The sequence below is a fragment of the Pieris rapae genome, chromosome 16, assembly GCF_905147795.1.
Source record: "Pieris rapae chromosome 16, ilPieRapa1.1, whole genome shotgun sequence".
NCBI lineage: Eukaryota > Metazoa > Arthropoda > Insecta > Lepidoptera > Pieridae > Pieris > Pieris rapae.
The window spans coordinates 4,039,379-4,066,657 of NC_059524.1; the positions used below are offsets into that span (position 1 = coordinate 4,039,379).

Sequence of the window (27,279 nt, forward strand, 5' to 3'; positions counted from 1 at the left end):
GATCAATTAATTTCGGTTGTTGTAAGCCATCTTGAAATTAACTTGAGTAAAAATTTTACGCCTAAAACGTTGATTGAACTATTGAAAAAATAGATAAAATGTTTATTACAAAACGTAAATTCTTCACGTAGCTGGAAAAATACAAGCAAATTTGTCAAGAGGAAAATTTTTGTTGCGTAAAACTGAATAGGTATAATTATCAGAACAAAATGTATAGTACTAACTTAACTCACCTTTACACTTTACAATTTTAATAATATATTATTAAAAAAATAACTATCATAGTCATGTAGTGTCATGTGCTGCTATTTTTCTTACTACGATCTTTGTATGAATATACATAAATTATTTATGAGTTATTAAGCGATTGAAACCTGTATAAAATGTAAAACTGCACACACAAATTGGTAGTTTTATTATAATTATTAATTAAGACTGGTGAATTTCCTGGTGAAGTAACTTAAACCATGTAACCAGTAACCATCACAGTGTTAATATAATTTATCGAAAAGAGTCAAACAATTTTACCTTACAAAAGTGTAATATTTAGTTTATTTTATCTAATAATAATTAAATTGTTTAGAAGACTTGACAATGCTTCGAGATAAGAGGATAACTATAGAATATTTATCTAGGAAGCAGACATACCTACTGATGGAATTTTGGAGTATCTTCTTTCAATATCCGCTGTTAATTTACAAATGTATTTTGCTTTTACATTTGGAATTACGCAAAAAATAATTAAAAGTACCCAAAAACTGTCACACCCGAATGTCCGGTCTAAATCAATCAACTGAAGTATTTCCGTACCAATTCGACTTAGCCTCCTTCAAGAAAAGAGTGTACCAATTCGTAAAAGGCCGGCAACGCACTCGCGAGCCCTCTGGCATTGAGATTTGAGAGTGTCCATGGGCGGCGGTATCACTTAACATCAGGTGAGCCTCCTGCCCGTTTGCCCCCTGTTCTATAAAAAACATCAAGCAAAGACGACCGAAGTTGTAGTGGGTTTTGCAAACCCAGCTCTAAGTACCAATCTTCCTCGTATATAAAGAAAGTCTTTAAAAAGCTAATCAGATTCAATCGAACAATTTCCCTTTTTACGCGAATAAAAATCGTTTATTAACCATAATTTTCGTTTCATTAGAAACCACTTTACAGACATTAATAAGACTACCGGTCAAAACCTTCAATCGGGAGTAATGAAGGAGAGATTTGAAAAGTGGTTAGAATAAGCACGCGCCGAATTAAACGGAAATCGATATTGGACGTGACCGCTCTTAATAAATCATTTACCTTGAAAGCATTATAACATGTTAACTATATATTTTTATTAACTCGTGTAACTACACTAAATAACAACCAATGCTTGGTTCATATTTTAATTAAATATCGCATTTAAATAAATAATTGTGTATACCTAACACAGTTTTATATTAGTCTTAAACAACCTTCCTAACTACATACACCGATATTATTATCTTAAGAAATAACATGAAATACAAGGAATACACTGCAAACAAAGTCATATTACTTCTTTAGATAATAATATCTATATATGTAGTTAGGAGGGTTGTTTAAGACTAATATAAAACTGTGTGGGGCATACAGAATTATCTATTTAAATGCGACATTTAGTTAAAATATTTACCAACATCTGCTTGCTTGTTATTTAGTGCAGTTGCATCTGAGTGTCGTACTCAGAGTCGTAATCTTAACGCCTAATGAACCTTATAGTTACTTAAGCTATTTAATAAAGTTAATAAGCCATGGTTTAATTTACGGCCTAATTAGTTTTGTAAAGCCTTTTGTTTTCTTTTAATCTATCATTAATTTAATTGTATAAATGCTTAGTAAATTTAATAGATGTGAGTATAATGCGAGACTTAAACCTTGTGTTTATATACAAATATTTAAACACCAACAGTAAAAGTTCAATTTAGTAGAAATTGATAGTTTTGTAACAAAATGTTTTTAAACGATTTTAATTACTAGAGATAATAATGTAGTTGTTTCGGGACTTTTTATAATTACGTCAAAGAAAACATGTACTCTATAGTAAAACCGATACACATACAATTACATTATAAAATATTTTTAATAACTCGTCATTACCCACCCCTTTCGTTGTTAAATACAATCTTCGAATTGGAACCAATTTAAAAATGTTTCATTTCAATCATTACTCATATACGTAGTTTATAGACGGACCGGAGACTATCCTTAAAAACAAAGAAGAAATCGGTCTTCAAACCTTTCTCTATTGAGAGAAAATGTTTTTCTGGTTTTCCTTTACCGCTGAATCCTGGAGGAGGAAAGGAGGAAAATAGATGCTTTGGAAATGTGGAGATGGAGGCGGATTCCCTAGATAGCTAAAGACAGCAGCAATAAACATGTCTACTCTAAGACAATTACAGACTGATCAAGTAATGGCCCTAACAGGCATCACCTAGGCGCAGAGATTTGCCGAAAAAGGGGAGAGTGGAGGAAGTTGTACGTCGCCACTTACTTGACGTATACACTCACATAATATAACTAAACTGCGTAATACATATTTCCTATTAACGTTAAAATTACAAACTTAGTACCATTTCTTATAATGGACATTACAAACACAACAATACCCGTTGATAAATCAATTTCGTAGTCATAATTCAGAAGTCCAATTCTTCAACAAATTATCTAAATAAAATAGAACAGTGAACCGCATGATTTATTGAGATTACGAGTTTTGTATGTACGGGAGTCTGTACAATTGCTGAAATCACTACTCCTATACAATGACGGAATCAATTCGATCGTCTGCTATTAGTGGCAAAGATTATTGGATACAGATGCGGTATCGTAATACTTCCTGTAGAATCGAATAAGAATCGACTCAGAATTAAGTGTAAAGAAAACAAGGCTGACAGATATTTGAAAAATTTAACTTAACGTATTAACACTACGGCGCGGGCGCCAAAAATTTAACGGTTAGCAAGTGTGTACAACCTAATAGATTTAGGATTCTAACTTAACCTAACTTAAATCTTTTTGGCTTCTGCAGTGTTTTGATTTTATAAAAAGTAATTTACAATACATATTTATTTATCTTACAACTAACCAGGGATATATAATGTCAAATTATGTATAAATTTTAACGAAATACATTTTGTAATTAGAAGTTCATAAACATAGTAGCGTTCTTTTTTTTAAATAAAATATCTTAAATCTATTAAATAAACCTTTGTAAAAGTCTACATGACAGGTCTGTGTCTACAGTCTATGCTCAAATGAGTATGTTGAGAAAGCACGTCCGCGGACAATGCTGCTCCAAGTCTCCGACAAAGAAGCACTTCCTTGGATTATCCACCGATGATTGACCAATCAATGCATTAGGAGAGCGAAGTTAATTACAGCAATTTCACTTTATTTGTACTGAAACTTTACTTCAGCAAAGTTCATTGGAAAGCAATTGTTTCTCAGCTTTGTCACGCCCATGCTTAACCCAATCATGATATCTATAGCTGAGGGCAATTTTAAGCCAGGATTGAACTTTCGGCTGGTTCGAAGGAATTGCGACCAACTTTGATTTTGTCATGCCGCACTGCTTAGGTATGAAACACATACCTGATAGAATACTTTTACTATATTTTATCCACATCGAACGGCACTTAGGAATAAAGGCCCCAAATTATTTTCCAAATTCACAAAAAATTCAGTCCAGTTTTTCAACCAATAATTTATTGTGATACCAAGTAGATTCTTGTAGTATTAAACAAACATATAAAAATATTTCAAAATAAATGTTGTTTACACGTCAATTTTTTTTTCGAAGTGTCTATTGTGGGGTCCTCTTTAAAGGAGGCCCAGTTGCACTTCTCTAAACTCGGCCTTGATTCAGATACTTATAAAGTTGACAAATTCAACGAACGAACGAACTTGCAATCCTTCTGTGACAAAGATGACGATTTTACGTCATGTGAGCCTTCCTCCTTGCCCCTTGTCCAATAAAAATAATTATTCATATTAAAAGATAAATTGAGTATAATTTATTTTGATATAAACTATACTCAAGAGCGTACCAATTCTTAAAAGGCCGGCAACGCACTCGCGAGCCCTCTGGCATTGAGGGTGTCCATGGGCGGCGGTATCACTTAACATCAGGTGAGCCTCCTGCCCGTTTGCCCCCTGTTCTATAAAAAAAAAAAAAACAAACTTAAGATCCACGACTGTTTAAAAAATTTTTTTTGCAGCCATAAATAATTCTAAACTATTCAGAATTGGTGAGACAAGTTAGCGGTATCTTTAATTATTGATATGACTTGATCAGAAATATCAGGAAAAAGCAGAAGTTCTAAACAAAATATACTTACCGTGCACATGCATTATTTATGGAAGTGTTATTTGGCTTGGTTCTCAGTGAGTGCTTTCCTATGAATTAAGTAATTTAGCACAATTACTGTGAAGTTGTCTTTACATACGACAATCATTGTAATGAACGGACGGAGCGGAAACAATATGATTAGTCCTTACCAAGCATTGTGTAATGCTCAGTATAGATAGACGACGTCCATGGAAAAATATTGATTAAACAAAGAACATAAATAAAACCAATTGAAATTCCTAAGACGTTAGCTGACGTAGACTTACTAAAGCAATATCGACAAAGGGACAAAATATAGCTGCAAATAAACATTTAAGTTTATGGACTCGAAAGATATTACCGATTCGTGATTTCCTTTTTCTTTAGTTTCGCGTTTCGGACGGGCGGCCATCTTGGCGACATATGGCGGTAGATTTAGGCGGGAAACGTGCTCTGCCGTATTAGATTATGTCGAAATGAATTGAGCGCTACTATTGGATATGTTATTGACGTAGATTTGCGATCGGAGGAACGAACTGATATTTCCTATTGTTATTAAAGCTCCCTGCGGACGTGAGTGGGGTAGGAAGCGATTTCGGTACGCCTCAAACGGTTAGGCCTGTTACATTTTTCTTATGTAAATACAGTTTCATATTCGATGAGCTTTATTTATGTGGGAATCGTTTAAGTGAGATAAGTCGGTTCCATTGTTCACTGTTCGTGCATGTCTTTTATACGGAGCTTTGGAATTTATACCGGAAGTATTGGCAAGATAAAATGCCAACAATAAGTATATAGACTTGTGTATTAGAAGTTCTTACATTTGAAATGTTTGAAGTTTATTGCATACATACTAACTATACATACACTGAATAAGTACATGCTTTCCTCTGATCATTGGATATAGATAAAATTGATAGTAGGTAAATGACTACCTCAACTACTAAAACCTTCGTTGCATTTTATACAATGTGTATATATATATATTATATTATTTGGTGAATAAATAGATGTAAAGTGTTGTGTCATAAGTACTTTATTTATTAAAGTACGCGACATTATATATTTTAACTAAAAATAATAAAATAAAAATTCCACTGCTTGCATTGTTTAGTTTTTACTCGTAATAAAATAAAATAAATCAGTGGCGCTAAAAAAATTTTTAGGTCTTGGTCTCAGATTTCTATATCTCTTACACGATTATTTGTCAATCTAAATGGCAAGCAGGTGATCAGCCTCCTGCGCCTGACATACCTACGTCATCGAATTTTCGCGTCCAAGGCAAGCCGGTTTCTTCACGATATTTTCTCTCACCCCTCGAGCGAATATTAAATGATGCACAACCTGCGATAGAACCTACAAGTTCAGGGATAAGAGACGCACATCTAAGCCACTAGGCCAACACTGCTCTTTTTCGCTTAGTATTTACCTGTTTAAAAATACTTATTCGCTTAATTTTTTTTAATGGATCAGCCCACTACCGAATATATAAAGCTCTGGATAAGAAGCATTTATTCAGTTATATTTGCAATGATTTTGAATGAGAGGTGCCTAAGTTGGTTTTTACAGGCGAAATTTGGGAGATTCTGTTGATTTTCAATCTTGGCAAGTAATTTAAATAATAGTAAAATTTTGTTGTCAAGACAAATAAGTAAAAGTATATTTCGTAGACTACACGTGTTTTAGAGTCGTCAAAGATCAAAGGCGGCGGCGCAAGACAAGTGCGTTAAAGCATCTTCAAGAGCCTCTTGGTAAACAGTAGCCAGTAGCAATGTGTACCAGTAGTTGGGTACAAGGCATGAGAGCAGCGATTTTATTCCTTTGACAACCAAATGTATCCGATTAAAACTTTCAATTTATATTTGTGCGAGAATCTTCATCCGTAAATGGCTCGCCTTCAGACTCTTAAATAAACTTTAAATGTCAAATTATCGAAAAAATATGATACTAAAAATTCAACACGATATATTTTTTTCATACTTAAAAAGTAATTGGAATGCAAATTGAAATAATTATCAACTGATAATTCTATCGTATCCCGTTTAAGAAGGAACTTCTCAACTAAACTGTACACAATGTGTGTCTTATACATACGAATTAAGACGCCATTAGAGAAATTTTAAGAGAAAAATGCAAAGCATTGTATACTTTTAATGCTCGCTAGAGTTGCTCGGTAAATACAGGAGCGAATGTATTCAATGACACATTGTAGATTTAAATATGTTGTTGTTCACAGACATAAAATAAATAATATTATATAGCTTCATATTCAATTATAACGCAAAGCCTTTAACAATAGACTAATCAGAGACAAGTCATAGTGTAACGTGTCTCTGAATCAGGCATAATAGCCTATCGCTTAGTCCTCTGCCGGCGGCGCGCGCGGGCGGCATCCTTTGATGTAGTTATGAAAATTAATAAAGCGACGTGTAATTGCTTCCGATAACGCTGCTACGGTGCGCGGGAGCACTTTTTGTAATCTTTAATGACTTAACGAGTGCTGCACACTTTGTATAGACGTCCATTAAGCTACATCGTAATATGACAGCGCCTGTAGCGGTTTCTGATCTGAACTGTATATATGTATAATCTGTGCGCGAAAACCTTCGCTATTTTAAGTACAGAATCAAAAGTTGAAGTGTTCAAAGTGTATTTATCGTAACAATTATATTCATTAACAAACAAGAGGAAGCCTAATTTGCCTAAATTGGCCCTGGAAATGTATAAAAATCATTAATAACCGAGAAATAATAAGAAACTGTTGGTTTCTTAGCAGATTTCATGAAAAATTATTTTTCTACTGAGCAAGAAAAAAGTTTCTATAACAACGGAATATCCTAGATAGTCAAGATTGAACTGTTTCAAACTGTTGACGACTTAAGTCGTTTTAGAATATACAGGGTACTCAAAGGCACCTGTAACCATTAATTGATGATTGTGTTATCTTCGACACGCACTACTTTCGGTAGGACTCCAGAAGCGGCTGCTACCACTTCATTCACGGCGCCACACTGATAAAAGTAACAGTATTTTAAGAACATCTTTTCTAGCCGTTTAACATATACAAAGTTTGAAAAAATGTTTTTTTTTTAATAATCAATAAATAAAGTTATAACATCCTATCAATAAAACCGAACTTAACTTGTCCCGAAATAAAACACTTTGTTATTAAGTTGACAAGCAACCGTAAAAATGTTCCTTTAAAATGTAAAATAAACAGATCAATCATGTTAAAGCGATCCCACAGGGCTTGAACCCCGAAAAGATGCCTACGTCTATTATACGCACAGATGTTACAAGACTGATTTATATCCTGTCCCCCTCACACATACGGCACACGAACGAGATGGGACATAAAATTTTTATCATTTTTAAAAAGGTATTATTGCTCTGAGTGATTGACATTCAGTCGCTGTCGGCTCCACGGGACATTTTCACGGGTACAAAGTATCATTTTATAATTTATTACGCTAATTATGAGAGGAAACAAAACGAGGGTCATTTAATATATGTACCTACTTCACAAAATCTAGTACACATCAATCAAGTTGGCGGAAATTCCGTTGTATAGCGAATTTGCATAACAGTTATTCAAGGTGGAACATAAAGACATTTCTAAATTCTAACACGAATACTTAAACAGTCCTTTGTTTTTTAACATTATTAGGTATTTTTCGTTTCATACATTTCTTCCTCCTATAAATTTTTTGTTGTTTCTATTGATATTTTTCATTGCCGCGCGAAATCTAGCAACTTTTTATAACATCCCAATTATTGGTTCTAGCACATAGATATACAATGCTATATTTACACAAAAACACAATTCAATTCTCCAAACTAATTGAAAACCGTAGTACGACGTGAGAAGACTAACTATATCTAATCCTCGGACGCCCGTATATATTTACTATTTAATTGGAGATTTCACGAGATAACACTATGACCCCTAATTAAGGGAACCCTCAAACGCTATCTTGTTATATGTGGATTTATCCGTCGAATGTGACGGCTTTACTTAATTAAAACATTGAAATATAATATTGTCTTTTGTTTACGCTTGTTTACTATGTAGGTTGACAGATTTTAAATGTCATATGTCATAACAAAAAAAATTCACCACATTGAGGACCACTGCTGTAATTGGAAATATATATTATATACGAATAGATAGTTAGTGGGACATAAGAGACAGACCTTACCTATTATATACCTAGACTATTACCTCGAAAATAAGAAGACTTAAATGGAGATGGACATGATGAGATGTGTATACACACGATGGTACCCTAGGGAAGGTAAGAGGAGTAGAGGAAGACCACAAAAAGATGGGAAAACGACATCAGACAAGTGGCAGGAGTGATGTGGAACATCGTGGCCCAAGAAAGATGTGAATGGAAAAGGTTGGTCGAAAAACGGCTCCAAAAAGCTCCGTGCACAAGTAACATAATTTATAATTTATTACGCTAATTATGAGAGGAAACAAACTTGCCCATACTGTTCCTCAGTTGATAAATTAAAAGTGAATAATAATCTAACGACCTGAATGTATCGAAATAGAGAAAAGAAAAAAAACCTTTATAATACATAATAAAAAAGACATTTAGTTATAAAAGTAAGTACACTAGGATTCCATGTATTGTGTGCAGCTAACTTCCATTTGACATTAACAGTACATAATATTTTTTACAAAACACATACAATTTTATAATTAAACTACTATTGCTCAATAACAATACCTACAGATAACGTTTCGGAGAAGATTTTGTTTAAGATTCTTAGTGAATGTATAAAGTTGTGAATCGTTTGTAAAATTATGTTTTATATGTTATAAAGAAAATGGGTATAGATCAGTATTTGTTTCGTAAAAATTCTCTATATTGCCATATAGTAGAATTGTCTAAACGTAAAAAGTTTTGTTTCATTCAACAGTTTTAAGTTGAGTAGCGAAAAGGCTTCATAAATGAACAATATATGTACTTGCTATTATATATACTTATGTAAAAGATCGACCTAAATCCGTTAGTAATATGGCAGTTGAAACTAATTACGTCGGATCACAGCAATCAGACGTTAACTATTAACTCCAATCAAGTAGCTAAGAGATTATCATCAAGTTAGAAGTTACCCAATGTTGCCATCTGTTACGTTGCCCAAGCCCCTCATTTTCAGACTTTGTGGGGAAATTATGTTCTGATTTCAGGTCAATTATTAACCATCTGAAATGTAATTTGAGGCGTTGTAACTAAATATACCTACTGTATTTTACTTATGGTTTTATGTCCTTATTTTTATCTCTCAGATTAACGTTTAATATTCCTAAATAAGTTTAGTTCATAAATAATAATAATCTTTATTTTCTCACAAAACATCACCCATGATAAGTTACAACTATTTATTATACATATAAATAATTGTTATTCTTCTTTTAATGGAAAATTATTGTTTATGTGTGTCTGATGCCTGCTAAAGTTTAGAGCACCTGTGTTACAGGTCATACTTACAGTCAGAATAGACAACGAAATCTGGATAAAATAGAATCCGTTTTCATTAAATATTAAACAGAAATGAAGTTTATACATCAGAATTTCAGCACTATTAATTTGGAAAAATCATACAGTAATTTACATTAAATAAAAGTTTAAAAGTCGTTCGTCTTTCAGTGTGGATGGCAACCTTAGCCTCTAATGGAGGAAATTCAAGTCTACCGAATCGTGAATTTACAATCTACTTAGCAAATACACAAGGAAACTCTGTCGAGTGCTATCAGTTACTAAGTTAATTGCGGAACTAAGTCTAAACACCCGAGACAACTCACGTCTTCATTCAGATGTAAGCCGTCCTAACTGTTTCAAAGTTTAATTAATTTTAAAATAATCTAGTCTAAAACGTCCTGACAGCGATTAAGATGCGTATACTAAATTTACTATAAATCTGGAGTTTGTTTGATTCAACGCGCGAATCTAAGGTTTGAATTGAAAGATTATTTTTGTGTTGAGTCAATTTATCGAGCAAAACGTAACACGAAGGTGTATATAGTCACAGGCTAATTATTATTTATTAAAATAGTAGTAGGTTATATATATCTAAATTAAACAGGTAAGAGGAGTCATATGCACAGAATAACATTTCTTCTTTTATTAGCGTCATATATATTGCTTTATTATATTTATAGTACTCTTAAAAAATATTATTTATTAAAATAGTTGTAGGTTACATATATCTATTTTAAAGATGTAAGTAAGGAGTCATATGCACAGTATAATATTACTCCTTTTATTAGTGACATTTATATTGCTAAATGTACTCTTCAAAAAAAATATTATTTTTGTAAATAATAAGTTACGTACTACTTCCCATAAAATTACAAAATAATGATGATTACTCTAAGATCGTGAGTTATGTGCGCACACAAATCACTGATCTGAATTTCACCAAGGTTTCTCCGTCAGCCCATAAACTGTTGCTTTCCAAACGTCTCTATTAAGCCTTAGGAGCTGGTTAAGGTCTTCTTGATGTGTCTAATTTACAATACGTGAAATCTAAGTCAGAATAATATATTAGAAATCTATACCTGAATCGCAAGTTATGATTACGAAATTGTTCATTTTTAACCACGTTGTATGGTCGTAATATCAATGTCTTATTACATCTTATCTTATATCTTTAAACGAGCAATTCTTGTATATCTATATATGTAATTGGAATCTCGGAATCGGCTCCAACGATTTTAATGAAATTTAGTATACGGGGGCTTTCGGGGGCGATAAATCGATCTAGCTAGGAATTATTTCTAGAAAATTTCATTTTATTCGTGTTCTATCACACTCATCATTTTTTTCTTTAAATTAATAACTTTAAAAAACAAATTCAATTTTTTTTTATTATTCTGTCGGTAAGATCGAAAAATATTATTCATATTTCATCATCTTAATAGTTTGTAAATCGTACTTAATTATAATTTACAGAAAACACGATTTATAAAAAAAAATACCGAGCAAAGCTTTTCAATCAGGTTAAATATATTGAAAAATTCGACCAAATTCAATGCAAATTTTGCCCAGAAATATTCGTTTGCGAGCGGTCTAGCTAGACAAGTGCGGCGTTGCGCCGTTACAAAGGCTGTCGTGTCCACTCCACAAGACTACGTGGTCACGAACGTAATCCTTATTTATGGTAAGATGCCCTGCGACGCCTCCTTCACTCCAACTATTTGTCACACCGGCTGGCAACTGTATCAATCACGCGCACTCAATACGCCACACTCATACATTATACCACACACGGTCTAACCACTCACTCCCCTATTTATAACAATAAACCGATGTATTGACTGCAAATGCGGACAATAATAATTGAGTCACAAACTGACCAACAAAAGTGATTCTAAATCACCCCCGACAGGGCGACACGGAAAGCCGTGATGCCGCGGGCGGTCGTTACGATTCGCTCTAAATTACGCACAAGTTACGGGACCATCTCTCATTATTATGACTCTATTTTGGCAAGTCATAACAGGGCGGGTGCGAGGGAAACCGCTGACCATTATGCCGTACTACGACTGCACATTTTTTCACCGGATCGCTGACCACAGCCCCCATGGTGTCACGAGATAAAATCGTAAATTATAACCCAATTCCATAGCTGTTAAATCTTGACAGATGAAAAGGCTTAGCTATACGTGAGTGTCGTATCGTTAACAATTTAAATAAAATAGGGGCACTTCTCTCGAAGGACATTAAATAATGATTAACGTGATTTGGCTTTATTCAAAATATGTTATAATGTAGAAATTTGAGCCCTGGACCATAATGATATTAAATTTTAACGACCAAATGTTTATGAATGTTTTTAAGGAAGACAACGAGAGTATACGAGAGTTTTGTTATTCTTTATAGAATCAAAATTATCTATTGGTTTATGCATTTCATACGGACTTTATTCATATTTCAGTTTTTAATATCTCTATAAAAGTTTTTTCTGCCTGATCAAAATCTTAAAATTTTTGTGTTCTTTAATTTCTACAGTTTTAAAGAAAGTACATAAATAATCTTATCTATATGAATAGAAGTTTTATTCCCAGATTTATCTGTTTCGAACCTGCTGCGACTTCAGTAACTCGTTTAGTTACGCAATTGTTTATCTTTTCGTTTCTTATTCCATGTATGTGAATGTTATATTAAATATTACCAATAACGTCTTTATGATTAGCCTCAATAAAAAAATATATATCAAAAAATATAATAGATATTAAAATAAAAAAATCACTTTCATTTACCACGATTATTAAAACCGTGACATCCATTATAATCAAATCCATTATGATCTATGACAAATTTGACAATCGTAATCTTTGTTCTGCTCATTCGGAGTAATAAAATAACTCATGTCCAATTTATGTTACTACAATAAATAGTAACATAAATAATTCTGAGTGGATCAAGACAATTTAGATTTATGAGCCCTCGACCTTAAAGTAGCCAAGTATTCATCGAATTCTATCAAGAAATGTTTCTAGTAAAGTTAATCTCTAATCTTCTTACGTAATCTTTTAGCTTGAACAGAACCTCTTCCGCAGGAATCGCAATATGAAATGACATGGTAATGGCGTTAATCGATTTTCAAGCTTTTTGATCGGTTACACGGGTCACACCGACAGGAAAAAGACAAATTTGTATTCTTTAATCACTTTTTCTTTAAAACATCAACATTAGTGATCGGCTGGGCTTGACATTACAGTTTTTGTTAAGTCATACCGGTTCTTCTATGACCATGCAACTCCTTCTACTGTTCTGTGTTAATTAACGCAAATAATCATTTGCTTAACCGCGATTTAATTTACAGCACCAAGAATATAGATACCCTTAGTAGAAGAATTTAAAAGTAATATATATTAAAAACAATAGTTTTAAATCAACAATTTGACAATTAATGAATAACTTTGTTCGAAGTACGGGACACACAAATTTAGAAAAAAAACAACAATGACGATTGTTAGCTCGTAAAGGATATAAAGAATTTCCAAACAATTTACATAGCTCGAAGCGTAATTTGTGGAAAGGAAAGTGTTCGCGTGAACTTCTTACCGCAAACAATAATGATAGCAAATAATTGTATTAAAGTACAGTTATTTAAAGAGAAGAGCGACAAACTGACATATGCTTGCGGCCATCTTGTGGCTAAAATATCGCATGCAGTGTTTTGTGGTTACAATGTCGCCTGTTAAAATCATATACCTATTTTAAAGGAAATTTGTGTCTCGAGAGGGTCCCATAATTATGGTCTTGTTTATTAAAGACATTCTATATTAGTATATTAAATTGAAATTTTTACGGCTAACTAAATTGTCAAACAATACGGATATTCAATATATCATCAACAATGATGTTCCGTATTTCTTTTGAGACATTAGAAGCTTCTTCTTGCTAGAATAAGCTTCTAACAAGAAGAATCTTCTAATGTCTGGGCATTTCTAGCACAATTATATCGAGAATCAAACCCAGGTTGATTATTTATGTGCCACGCAGAAGTATCTCTAATAAATTATCGTGGTACTCAGTATTAATCAAAGATACTGACAAAAGTTTATCTAAAAAGATATTAAATAGTAAAGAATAATAAAAAACTTCTGAAGAACACAGATTTAGTCTAAGATATGAACGAAAATATGTCATTTTTAGGATGCACACGTAAATGTAGTAACAAATCATTATTTACAGGAACAAATAATAACAACACTTTATTGAAATCACAATATCACAAAACAATAGAAAATTATCCCAGATTTATTCCAGACAACACAAACATAAATAATATTATGTTTAATAATAATACAAATAAGGATTATATAATCGACCATTATGTAAGAATATAATAAATTAATAAGAGGATGTTAACTGGCGGTGATGTTCATTTACAATAAGGACTCATACCGTTGCCAGCTCTTATATATAAAAAAAAATTATAAACGTAAAATCATTAGACGTAGGCTGTAATATATAAATATATATCGAAGAAAGTATATTTCATACATATAATGTAACTCTGAACACCTAGATTTTATTAATCAACTTGGAGATGGAACACTCAGTGGCATTTTTCCTCAGTTCGAATTATATCCAGGAAAATGATTAGAAATTAATCCGGAGAGCACCTGCGGCTCCGGACCATCTTAAGATGGAAGTACATATTTGTAATCTATGCGTGATTATTTTTAAACAAGATACAATTTTATTTTTAACAAACAACAATTTTTAAAATATAAAAAATTTGGAAACGAAATTTATGGCGTAAAAATTAATAATGCATTTAAATATAACTTACAACGACTTCGACTTCATTTAAGCTACACCAATGGGTATAATGAGTTTTAATTGAGTTATTTAAATTTATTTAGCAGATCAAACACATTATTTCGTCATTCATGCATTCTATCGTTGTATTGGTCGTTTTTAGAGGGAAATTGAAGATTTTTTTTTATAATTCTATTTTTTGATAATTCTTACATTTAATTAACTATACGTATAGAATCATGTTTTAATATTTGCATTGCACACTATTGCACACAATTTCACACTAAGGATCGAACACAAGACCTTAGAAAGAGGTTCACTCGCTTAACCACTAGTATTAATCGTAAAACGTTAAATTTATTGCTAGGATTAAACTTCCATAAAGGACATTCTTACTTCCTTATAAGAAAAACAGAAACTACTATTTCCTTCATAGTGATATTAAAAGGTTAGTTATAAGCGGTTTCAGCTGTGAAAGCCGGCAGAAAGGAGGCAGGTTTGAAGGAGAAGCACCGAGCTGTGGCATGGCGTAATCCGGACATATCTCAGAACATTGTTCAGCGCGACACAGCGGGACTTAGCGAAAGCCGCACCGCAGATGCTTATCTCAATAACAGTTTTATTTATTTTTGCTGATCCGCTCCCGGCGGATTCGTCTAAATGGAAGAGGCGTGCTCAACTCACAGTAGTGGGAAACAATTTGTGGTCTATATTGTTATAGTAGTTTACATACATATAGACTAGTTATTTCGTTAAACCATAATGGATAAGAAACAGATAACGATCATTGTGACCATAGAGTAAGGTTATATTATATTTTGTATTATACATTTACACTTATCCTGATAGTTCGGATGCAAAGTTTTATTTTACGTAGCTTTTTTGTCTGTATATATAGGAGAAACAAATTTAAATTTATAAATTTCATTTTCATCTTCTATATTTCATTCGCTCTTCTACTCTACTTTTTAATATCTCATTTTTTGAGGCAAGTATGTATTAACTGTTTTTTACGGCTAACTGAATTGTCACTGGCATTCTTTTTGTCATAAACCACTTTATGTCCTCTGTGCATTTCCAGCACAATTTTTTTTTTATCGAGAAGTCATATAATTAGCAAAAAATATGTCCACTTAATTATCGTGTTACTACGTGTCAGTTACAAAATAAGTTTTTAAGTTTAACATTTTGTAGTTATTTACAAAAAATACCACATTAATCTGTATTTGCCTATTTGTCGAAGTCAGTGGTAAATAAGGCGATATTTCCAAGTGGCCACAAGCTACCGGCATCTAATTAGGCCATTTGCAGTAATTGCCGGCTCCAGATTGGTTTTTTCGCGTCAACGATGTCCCACGAGAACTCTGAGACATTTGCTCTAATGAACACGTCTACTTTTGCTGCAACTGAAATAAAATGCTAGTTTCAATTAACGTATTATTTTTATATGATATGTTTTCATGTTATAGGGCATTTGATCACATTGTTTAAACTATACAAATATAAATGAATCCACCTGGAAGACACCTGGACTAATCCGAGTATAATATTATTGTATACCTTAAACTCTTAGGAGGAGGTTTTTATTAAGAAGTTGGTTAAATATAAAAAATTGTTTCATTTACTTTTTATTCAATTTTTTTTTAAATGTTGTTTTTATTCCTAAAAAGCCTCTATGGGGTACCATAACAATCTGTTCCATATTTTGATAATGCAACTAAAAAGGTAAGCTAAGTAAAGACATCAAATCTAAAATGAAGTTCCCAGGTGCATAGTTTAATAAATATGTTATATTGTGATAAATCGCCTTAAAGACACAAAAGTAATTTATATTTTGACTTTAAATTATAGTAACTTATTTATTCATTCTTATATATGAGCTTAGTAGTGAAACCACAAAATTTGCCTAATATCTTTATATTTTTCGAATTTAATGACGTGGAATAAGTGATACCATGATGATCTTATGTTCCAAAATAAACGTATTTTTTTATCTGTAATATATAAATGCGGACATGTGTATGTGCCATCGGAAAATCAAAATAGTCAAAAATACGTTTTATTAGGTAGTCATACGTACATTAATTTAAAAAAACATATAATGCAGTATAAAAAAAATCGTCATACACTCGAGGTGCTAGGTTCAATAAACGGCGGATGTTGCTTGGACATCTCTCTCTTCCGAATTTCGTCTTTCAGAAGGACGAGATTTTCGTAATGATCAGTAGAAACATCAAGCAACTGTACACAGGCTTTGACTGCAGCCGCTTGCTTGACACGCTCTTCATCCATGGTAGTCTCGGTTCCTCTGGTTACCGTCAACACTGCCTCCACCATTTCTTGAAGTCTGTAAATACATTTTTTTTATAGAACAGGAGGCAAACGGGCGGGAGGCTCACCTGATGTTAAGTGATACCGCCTCACATGGACACTCTCAATGCCAGAGGGCTCGCGAGTGCGTCGCCGGCCTTTTAAGAATTGGTACGCTCTTTTCTTGATGGACCCTAAATCGAATTGGTACGGAAATACTTCAGTGGGCAGCTGGTACGGGTGGAGTTTCGTATTCTGCCTCGACGTCCGATGATGAAACTCAGCTGCAGGTATTAATCCGAACAACATAGTCAGGATATAACCAGTTAAGTAATTTAATTTTATAATTTTTTTTATAATATTTCAATTAAATTTAATTTTATAAAATTTTCCTTACATTAATTTCTACTTGTAATTGTTATGTGTGGCTTCTGACCTGAAACAATTTTTGTTTCGTCGAGAATTGAACCCGCAGTGTACAAGTTCAGTATAAGTTATCATATGCATATTCTGCGTGTTACTACTGCAGAAGTAAGCTGCATTTAGTCATTAATCTGTTTAAATTAAGGAATTGCTTTATTACGTTTTTATAAGCCCGTGGCCCGCGGTTTCGTCGCGATTGCAATTGATGGTAATGTGGTGTTATAAATAAAATTCATCTCATATCCAAGTTTCTCATTCAGAAGATTTAAAATAAAAATATTTTGTCGAAGTTCAGACTTACTCCAATCTAACTAACTACAACAATTTAAATTTGATTCCACCTCCATTTGGTTAAATAAACAAAAATAAACGTCCAATGGCAAACAGTTTAACCAATTTCTTAATGACACTGGAAGAAACTAGCGTTTAAGGTACAAAGTAGGCCTAGTTTAAACGCTAGTGCTCATAGATGTAGGTATATTATGTATATGGTTAACCGCACTGAATATTGTAATATGTAGAATGTAATATTTGTTTTGAGTCTAATAAAGTAAATTTATTTTTTATTTAAAAAAAAAATCTAGCTCCGCCAAAATAGATTCAGTTCCCAAGATTTGCTTGAACCGATAATATGTCATATTTCCTCCCAGTTTAGTATCTAGTTTTCCTCCTAGGTATTAACATGATGACCATACGTACTTTCGCTTCCGAATTTCGAGAAACAACAGGAATAGCACAAATTGCACCACAATTAATGCAATATTTAGTTGCCTTGGGGTGAGATACTGTGCTATGATGTGGAACCGTGACACTCTGAACTTTGGTATGGCATTCCACACTGAGAAATCTGGGATTAGCAAAGTTAGTGGAAGACAAAATACACCTAATCCAATGCCAATTGAGACAGTATCAAAGTCACTTCTATCTGAATTCATCACTTTCTATAGGTTTATGATCACTGAAAAATTTGGATAAAAGCCATTGAAAATTTGAAAATGACAGGACATTAAACATAGACATCACAGAATGTTTCTGACAATACAAAAAGGATGTTCTTATTTATTAGGGAACTCAAAAATTTTACATGAGTCGGAGGTTTGTTACGTCATGAAGAATTTCTTATAAAAATCACAATGTTAAATTTTATTTTTTTTATCTATAGAATTTTCTAAATTTCTCTAAATATGATATGATACATAACATCAACTTCTGCTACTCCAAAAAAATTTGTTTTTTTTTTATAGAAACGGGCAGGAGGCTCACCTGATGTTAAGTAATACCGCCGACCATGGGCACTCTCAATGACAGAGGGCGTGCGATAATCAGTGACACGCCTTTATTGTTCCATTTCATCTATAAAGTTATTATTACATTCATAGTCAAGACATATGAATGTCATATGTCATAAACGAACGTACTTTACGGATTCACTTTTCTATATGAACAAGAATTACTCATAGAAGATAGAGAAATCCATTATTGACTAGCCGGTGTTTTTGTTTCATTTGCTACCCACCTCACCTCCCCGGCGACATACGTCGGGCGGCCAAGAAAGCTAACATATACTTAAGGTATTCAAGACAAATTGTTTATTGGATTTTTCAAGAATATTTGGATTCCACATAGTTTGGGAGTTGACGGTCGGTTTTGGTATTTCATACAATTTCCTTTCCTCAACCGCCCGATTTGAGTCCGTGTTTAAAACTAGTATTTTATTATTATACCAGCCGGTGTTCCAATGCGTAACCTCAGGGTGACATTGAATTTGTTTTAAATCATCTTAAATAAAAATAAAATACTTTTATTTTTGAACATAAGATCATCAAGGTAAAGTGATTCTAAGTCATTACATTTGAACCTGTAGGGATCCGGATCTCATCGGCAAAGAAGACAGAGGGTGTAGGCTGAGAGAAAAAGCCGGCGTAAAAATCTCTTGGTACTGTTTTAAAAAAGGAAACCATCAAACAATACTACAATATTTAAAACAAATTTTAAACAAAGGAAATTAATTAGAAGTAGCCTGTCCAGCACTAGTCCCAGGCGCTTTTATCAACTAAATAATCGCTAACTTTATAGTAAGCCTTTTTACACAGCTTTTCTTTTATACGATTCTGGAATGAGACTACTCAAGTTTTAGTTTCACTCACTCCCTTTGATTTTTGGCACGTCTCTATCATACATGAATGTTACACATTTATATCTTTGCTTTCATTCAATTAAAGCAGTGTTTTTTTTAATAACTCTTGAGCATTGGACCTAGAAAGAAAATGTAGAAAACATTTCATCTACGCCTACTTATAACCGAGAATATCATATAATATTTGAGGGCTACCCAGCGATGAATGTCCGTCACACGTGACGCAAGTGACCGTTCGGCATATCAATTTCGACTAGATACCTACACAATAAAATTGGATGGTCTCAGTAGAGCTTAAACGATTCGCCGTTTTGTCTCGGGCCCAGCTGCGTAATGACCGTAGCGGGAAAAAATTGTCAGCAAGAAAACGCTAGGGTTGCCGGGTTTATGTTGCAGCTGGCGACGTGCTCCTAACTGCCTCTGCTTACCTCGCAAAACCCGCGCCAATTTTATTTATCGAAAATATAAACCGATTTGCGGACGCCCCTCGTAAATCTAGACGGCAGATTTATAGTTGTTACCGGCCGCGTTTAAGCAAACTTTGAGAACTCTTTTGTCTACGGTTTTTATTCGCTGAATTGGCTGTTCGGTGTGTGACATTAAAATTAAATACACCTTACACCGCTTTAGATTGCTCAAGTCATACATATACATATAGTAATACAGTATTAGTTATTATTTATTTTTAATTAAATATTATATAATAATTATAGCCTTTATTGTAAAACTAGCGACCCGCCCCGGCTTCGCACGGGTGCAATGCTGATACTAAATATACTACAGAAAATCTGTGAACGTTGTATATAAAAAAGGTTATCCATAAGAGATAGACATATACCATCACGGACTTTTCTGTGTGTACAATACTTAGTACATTATTTTGATAAAACTCGTAGGGTTCAGCCTGCGTTTGCAATGTAAACGAAAGAAATGTAATTATTTACGACATCACATTAGAAACCTCAAAAATAACAGTACTTCTCCACTATTTAATGGATGTTATTATACATATGAACCTTCCTCTTGAATCACTCTATCTATTAAAAAAACCGCATCAAAATCCGTTGCGTAGTTTCAAAGATTTAAGCATACAAAGGGACATAGGGACAGAGAAAGCGACTTTGTTTTATACTATGTTGTGATACTTATCCTAGTACAAAAATCTGAAGTACTGTAAAGTATAAACACTAATAATTATTTCGCAACCGGTTTATTTTGAAATTCTCTGAGTTTGTTTTCTGTTTAGCGGTGAGAGACCAGGTTTGACACTAGGCATGGTAAGATACAGCCATCAAAGACTTTTCTTTTGTAAGTTTATGTTTTTCATTACTTCTGTCAGTAACCAGTGTTTTCCATGTATTTGTAACTCCATTTGTTTGTCCAGTTCTTTGCCCATGCAATCTATATTATCTACTAGATGTCCTAAGTAGATATACCTAGTCATATTCAACTTAATCATCGTGTTTATTGGCACTTCTATTTATTATTGTATTATATGGTATATTTCATTTGTTATATGAATTCAATAAATACATTAAAAAACAATAATATACAAGTTTAAATGTATCTTTGTCTATTAATGCACATGCTTGTTTTTTGTTTTATATACATAAATTGTTTATCTTTGTAATCTGTTTTGGCTCTCTGTATTATCATATAATATGTATAAGTATAAGATGTTAGATTACTTATAATTAGATAAATAAGTCGCAACAACATTAATATCTACATTATATTATTAAAAGAGCATCATAAGAGGTGAAGTAATTGTCTTATATGTATATTTACTAATTTAAACGCCGTATACAAATTGCTTAGCAATTCAGACAATAACCATTATACGAACCTTTATGAAGGGAAAAATTGCCCGGAGAATCCCTTAACAATTTACTAAATGAGAAAATAACATCTATTTTTACGATATTCAATATGTTCGTGATATCGTGGTATTAAGTTCTTTTATAAGTTCTATTAGAAAGCACATTACGAGTATTTATATGGATGGATGTTATGAAAATTTACAATATTTTGGTGGGTCAGATTGTTATGATTTATTTCTTTACACTTTTTGTATCCCTACGACGCTCTATCTATAAACACAAGCCTTTTCCTGAAGGGGTAGATATAGACCACGGATTTCCACTTGATGCGCTAGTCTCTCGTAATCTAGTCGGTTATGGGTAGTTATGACCTATCCCCTATCTAGTACGTCCAGGGGGCTTAGTCAAGATGTCTTAACAGTAGTGTATGTAGAAAGTAAAAAAAACTAAATTTGTATGAAAATGACAGTTCGTGTCCAACAAATGTTCCAGTACAAGGCTTACCCGACCTACCGAAAAAGCTACATTTGCCATTAAGTATAGATGTTTAATCTTTTAAAGTTTTGCTTTATTCTATAAATTGAAGTTGAGTAGCAAAAAGGTTTCACTTCACTGCTCACTACAGCTGAATGTAAATACGGCATTAGGCGTTGGGCATGCCCAATTGTCAGCATTGAAGAAGATGCCGCTCCACCCCATAGCCAGACGCAGTAAGATGATATGGACTGGCATAATGCAGTATACACTATCCTGATTTTATATGTATCAGAGGGTTTTCTAAGGTGTTTGGATACATTTGTAAATCAGCGAATTAGAAAACTGAGTTTATTTGAGGACCCCAACACATCCTCAGATCATTCATTAATCCCAGATATTTGGTTGTTTTAGTGGGTAATTTAATACAAAACGAAAAACAGAAGTGTAATTTAATAAACAAAGTCGAATGACGTGTAAATAAAAAAATAATAATAATACAATAGCAGGCCCAGATCTTGAAATCAGACTGCAACTGTTTCTCTGACTAATATTTAATATATATTTAACTAATATACTTAATATATATTTGACTAATATTTATATAATTACTAGCAGAGGTTGGCCAAGCGTTGCTGTGGCTAAGGTTTTTGTTATATTACAGAGTAATAAACTATTCAAGGGAAACGGTAGGTAACTTATGTGAAAGGTAGATAGCTTATGTGAAACGTTGGTACTTTTAACACAGCGCCATCTGTTAGAATTGTATCAAACAATAAACAAATAATTTGCAATAAAATAATTTTGACTATAATTAAAGATCTAAGCTACCCTATCTATTAAGTTGGACCAGACTGCTCATGGTGTGCCAATTTAATTTAAAATCGGTTAAGTAGTTTAGGAGTCCATCGCGGACAAACATCGTGACAGGAGATTTATATATACTAAGACTAGCAGACTCGGCCAAGCGTTGCTGTGGCTAAGGTTGTTATTATTACATAGTAGTAAACTATTCAAGGGAAACGGTAGGAGAACTTATGTGAAATGTAGATAGCTTATGTGAAACGTTGGTACTTTTAACACAGCGCCATCTGTTAGAATTGTATCAAATAAAAAACTAATAATTTGCAATAAAATATATATATTAAAGATCTATAATTAAAGATCCAAACTATCCTAACTCTTAAGTTGGACCAGACTGCTCACGGTGTGCTAATTCAATTTAAAATCGGTTAAGTAGTTTAGGAGTCCATCGCGGCCAAACATTGTGACAGGAGATTTATATATATTAAGATATACATATTTAATATTAATTGAATTATCTATTAAACGATCAGCCTCTGTGCACGTATAAATTGTTCAATACTTATATATTTATAACTATAACCAATCAAGAATCTTACTGATAGTTGCATAGAATGTTGGCGGGTCTAACATACTGCAAACACGTCAAGGGATAGTCTTGTTTATTTACAGTGTGATATATATATATACATACATAAGATAAAGTAAATCCATCCTTTACGTTTTACGGTTCATTAAAATTGGAGCCGGGACCCAGTACCCAGTGTAAGCAGTGAACCGCCGTATCATAATCAACACCTACTTTGACAAGAGTCATACTAGTATAGGGCGCACATAAGAAAAACCCCTGCGTGCACAGCATGGATTCAAGCTCAGGACCTCATAGTTAAGAATAGCATGCTTTACCACTAGGGAAGTTTCTACTAATCCGACTTGTGGTACCAAGTTTTTGATAATTCATAATAATAGTGATTTCTTTGAACTAAAACAACACGTTCGGAATATGTATATTTTATTTCATAATTTGATGTATATGAGCTGCAAATGTATAAAACAATAACTACAGTTAACTATGATTCAGTATTGTGAATTTCATAAAATATTGCTTATTGTTTTGTAACGTGATTTAGTCTAACATTAACTTATAGGTAAAATTTAGACCGTCTTGCTTAAAAGTAGGACCTTCAAAACTCTATTTTTTAGCAAAACTTGTTAGAATTAAACAATATTATATAATATATCATATGCATAAATAATGAAACATAGCAAACATTAAAATACTCTTAACATTATATAATTTTTATACAAAATAAAATAGCGCATAGCTACCATCACCTAATAAATAATATCAACAATATATCATGATAAATTCCACGATAGATAGAGATCGAAAAGTGGAGACGAATAAATAGGCACCGAAATCATACTTTATAGATTTTGAATGCGTGTAATGAAACGTTTAATTGTTTGTGTAAACTTTCTTTGTTTCTTTTTTTTAATATCGGTAGAAAATCAACCATCACACGAAGTACGGTAATGTCTATTCATATACAGAGCAATTATGTAACAATAACTATGGGTATTGCACAAACCGTGCGGGCCATAATATAAAAAAAAAAACTACGGGTACTAAGATTATAAAATTTGACTTTTGAGTTTAAGTTAAGAAACACATTCCAAAACCTACTTTACTGTCTATAAACGCGAATAAATACGTCATTTAGTCACTTTCATGTTAATTATATAAGGAATCGCGTTTATATCCTTTTATATTAAATTCCTTTATTAATTTATTCCAATACAGAGTAACCTCGTAACAATAACGTATAGTTTTGTATCTGTTCTTGTCATAGATGTGTGAGTCATAGACAATGCAAATGACCGCTAAATAAATTGAGATTTAATTAGAATTATGTATCACAATTTTAGGCACTAAACTTATGATTACACACGTAAAGCATTGTTTTGGTTTAAATTTTTAAGTTAGTATTATATAACACTTTCTTTGTCATTTTTATATACATATTTATGCTTACAACTAATGTCACAAACATTTTGATGTGAATTATCAATTAGAGCATTTGATGTCAATTATATAAAATTTTATAATATCAAATTGATTTTATATTATAATAAAATAATATGACACTTATAAACTATAATAAATAGCTGTAAGATGATTGTTACAAATTGCTGAATAAATTAAAAAAATAAGAATTTATAGAGATTATTAACAAAAAACATTAATAGTCAAAGACAGATCAAGTACATATTTCTATAATCACTTACGAATTATTTTTGAAATGATGTTATACTGACGTATTTAAATTGTCAATGGCTTCCATTAGACTTGGTACAGAGTCCACTTTCATTCCTCGTTTTCGGAGACTGTTTAACTCCTGGACTAGCTTTGATTTATCACGACCCAATGTCTCCCTGTAATAAATTATATTCTGAGTTTGCAAGCACATATAAAAAAACTACCTACTTTGACATTAAACAATCAAGTTTAAAAAATAGATTTGTAGATTTTTAATCATGTTATTTAAAAAAATGCTAACAATCTATTATTATCTGTAGGTTTATTTCTTAAATACTGTTCCAGCAGTTGTTTACCCATGCTCCACTTTATAAGTAGCTGAATAAAATTTATAAATAAATTCTCTGATAAATTATTTATAAAAATGAGTCATGAAAATTGGTCACATGATAATTCCGTGATGAACTCATTACTAACAGTCACAGATTTGGAATGTTGAACCTTAGGTCTATATGCACTGCATATATATGTCTTGTTACTGTATATACTGCCTTTAAAATATCAAACAAAGTTTGATACCTTCCCCTTCATTTGCTTGGACAAACATCTGTTTTATTATAGAAGCCAGTACATACCATATAGATATACAAGTGTGAAGCAATGGAATATACATAAGAAGTAGGTCAGAGTCACTAACAGCTTCATATCTTCTCAGGGCAAGCTGTGCCCATCTTTCAACTGGTCCAGCCAAAGCACCACCGCTATAGCCAGCACATGCCACTATACGGCATAGTGCACTTAGTACAACTCGTGATCTATCTGTATATACCTGAAAAGGAAAACTTTATTGTAAAAGTCAGTAAATGGTCTACCAGTCTTGTCTATAAAAGGTATTAATAAAATTGTAATCTAATAATAATCCAAATAACCTTTAATGAAAATTTTAGTAATACTTTTACCTTACTTAATAACTTAAAGCTAGTTTCCAATACTGAAAATGCTTGGTCATATTTCTCTTCACCAATAAGACGCTTTGCTTCATTTAATTCTACATCTTGAAAGAAAGCTATGGCTGCCATCGAGTCTCTCAGCCGAGACTCACTTGCAATTAAATTTAGGAGTACCTCAAACCCAGCACATCTTGATGATATTAAACTAGGATCGAAATTTCCAACTAAAATCTGTAATACAATAAAGGTTAATGTTGTCACTTGTAAGTCTTTTGTTCAAAGCAAATTACAAATCTAATTTTTAATAATCTTTTCTCAATAAATCTAATTACTTGTAAATAAAGTTCAGTTAATTAAATTACTATCAATGTCTTTCTAAGGTATTATAGATAATTTTAGAAATAGAACTCAAGGTAAAGAACTAATGTAAAGAAGTATGTTTGGACAAGTATAATTATGGATCACCAACCTTACGTGGAAAGGAAATATTATTTAGCGATGCTGGGCACTCTTTCTTAAGACCATTATAGAGATCTAGAAAGTGGGTGTATCTTCTTTCAGCATTGGCAGGCTCTGGGTCGATTATTCCCGACTGTCTAGCTTGTACCATATAGGCTACAAATTTATTTTCCTTATCTACACCTTCTACAGTACGTGAGGATACAATTTCGAATTTTAAGTTCGACATGATTCTTTTTGAGAACGACAGACGGAAATGTTTTATCACACAAAGAGCTTTGTTACTTTGAATAAATCACGTCCTATACATAGTTTAGAGATAAAATGTTCATATCATATATATAAGTTTAAATCGTATAGTAGCCGCGGCGGTTTTAATTTAATTTATTTATTATTAGAAATTTTAAGGAATAATTGAAGAAATCACAGATTTGAGAATTATGTTTACACTTTACAGTTTACACTTGACTCCAGAGAGAATTGAGAATAATGTCTTCAAGGCGTAGATAATGCAACCTCTTCTAGTTCTGCCGGAATCTCATGGCAAATAAAAAATAGTTGTGGGCAACACTGGCTAAATTGAATTACATGATCTTAGAACTGTTTTATTTTTATTCATGTCTTTATTATTAATGAACATGAAATATATATCATGATCTCTCTGATCCGTCTAACTATCGCTCAATAGCTATAACCTCCTTGTTCTCCAAAATAATTGGGCATTTCAGTTCGATCAGATGTGGAACAGAGCACTGCTCTCGAAGTTTGCAGCCTACGGGCTTCCCAAGAAATTATGCGACTGGATCTCCAGCTTTCTGGCCGATCGGAGCATCAAGCATATTCCGACCTTAAACCCGTAAACGCAAGGGTGGGTTCTATCCTCGACCCTGTTTCTTTTGCACATCAATAATAAGTTACAACTTAGCCACATTAATTGGTATGCGGATGACAGCACAGGGAATATCTCTATACACAGGCCGGGCAGATATTTCTCGGGCAGTTGTATATGAG

At 32.7% G+C, this 27,279-nt stretch overlaps 2 protein-coding genes across 2 annotated transcripts; both read right to left on the reverse strand.

Moving 5' to 3' along the window:
* Nucleotides 1-16,712: 16,712 nt before the first annotated feature.
* Nucleotides 16,713-18,370, reverse strand: LOC111000358. Its single transcript, XM_022269762.2, has 2 exons — nt 18,064-18,370; nt 16,713-16,978 (listed from the first exon to the last, which is right to left on the reverse strand). The coding sequence occupies exons 1-2, from the start codon at nt 18,297-18,299 to the stop codon at nt 16,753-16,755; spliced, it is 462 nt and encodes a 153-aa protein (XP_022125454.1). The 5' UTR covers nt 18,300-18,370; the 3' UTR covers nt 16,713-16,752.
* Nucleotides 18,371-24,477: 6,107 nt separating this feature from the next.
* On the reverse strand, nt 24,478-26,751 carry LOC111000353 (sorting nexin-20). The gene is made up of 4 exons (XM_022269757.2): nt 26,279-26,751; nt 25,819-26,040; nt 25,495-25,688; nt 24,478-25,035 (listed from the first exon to the last, which is right to left on the reverse strand). Exons 1-4 carry the CDS (start codon nt 26,495-26,497, stop codon nt 24,909-24,911), a joined length of 762 nt encoding a protein of 253 aa, XP_022125449.2. The 5' UTR covers nt 26,498-26,751; the 3' UTR covers nt 24,478-24,908.
* Between the last annotated feature and the right edge of the window lie 528 nt (nt 26,752-27,279).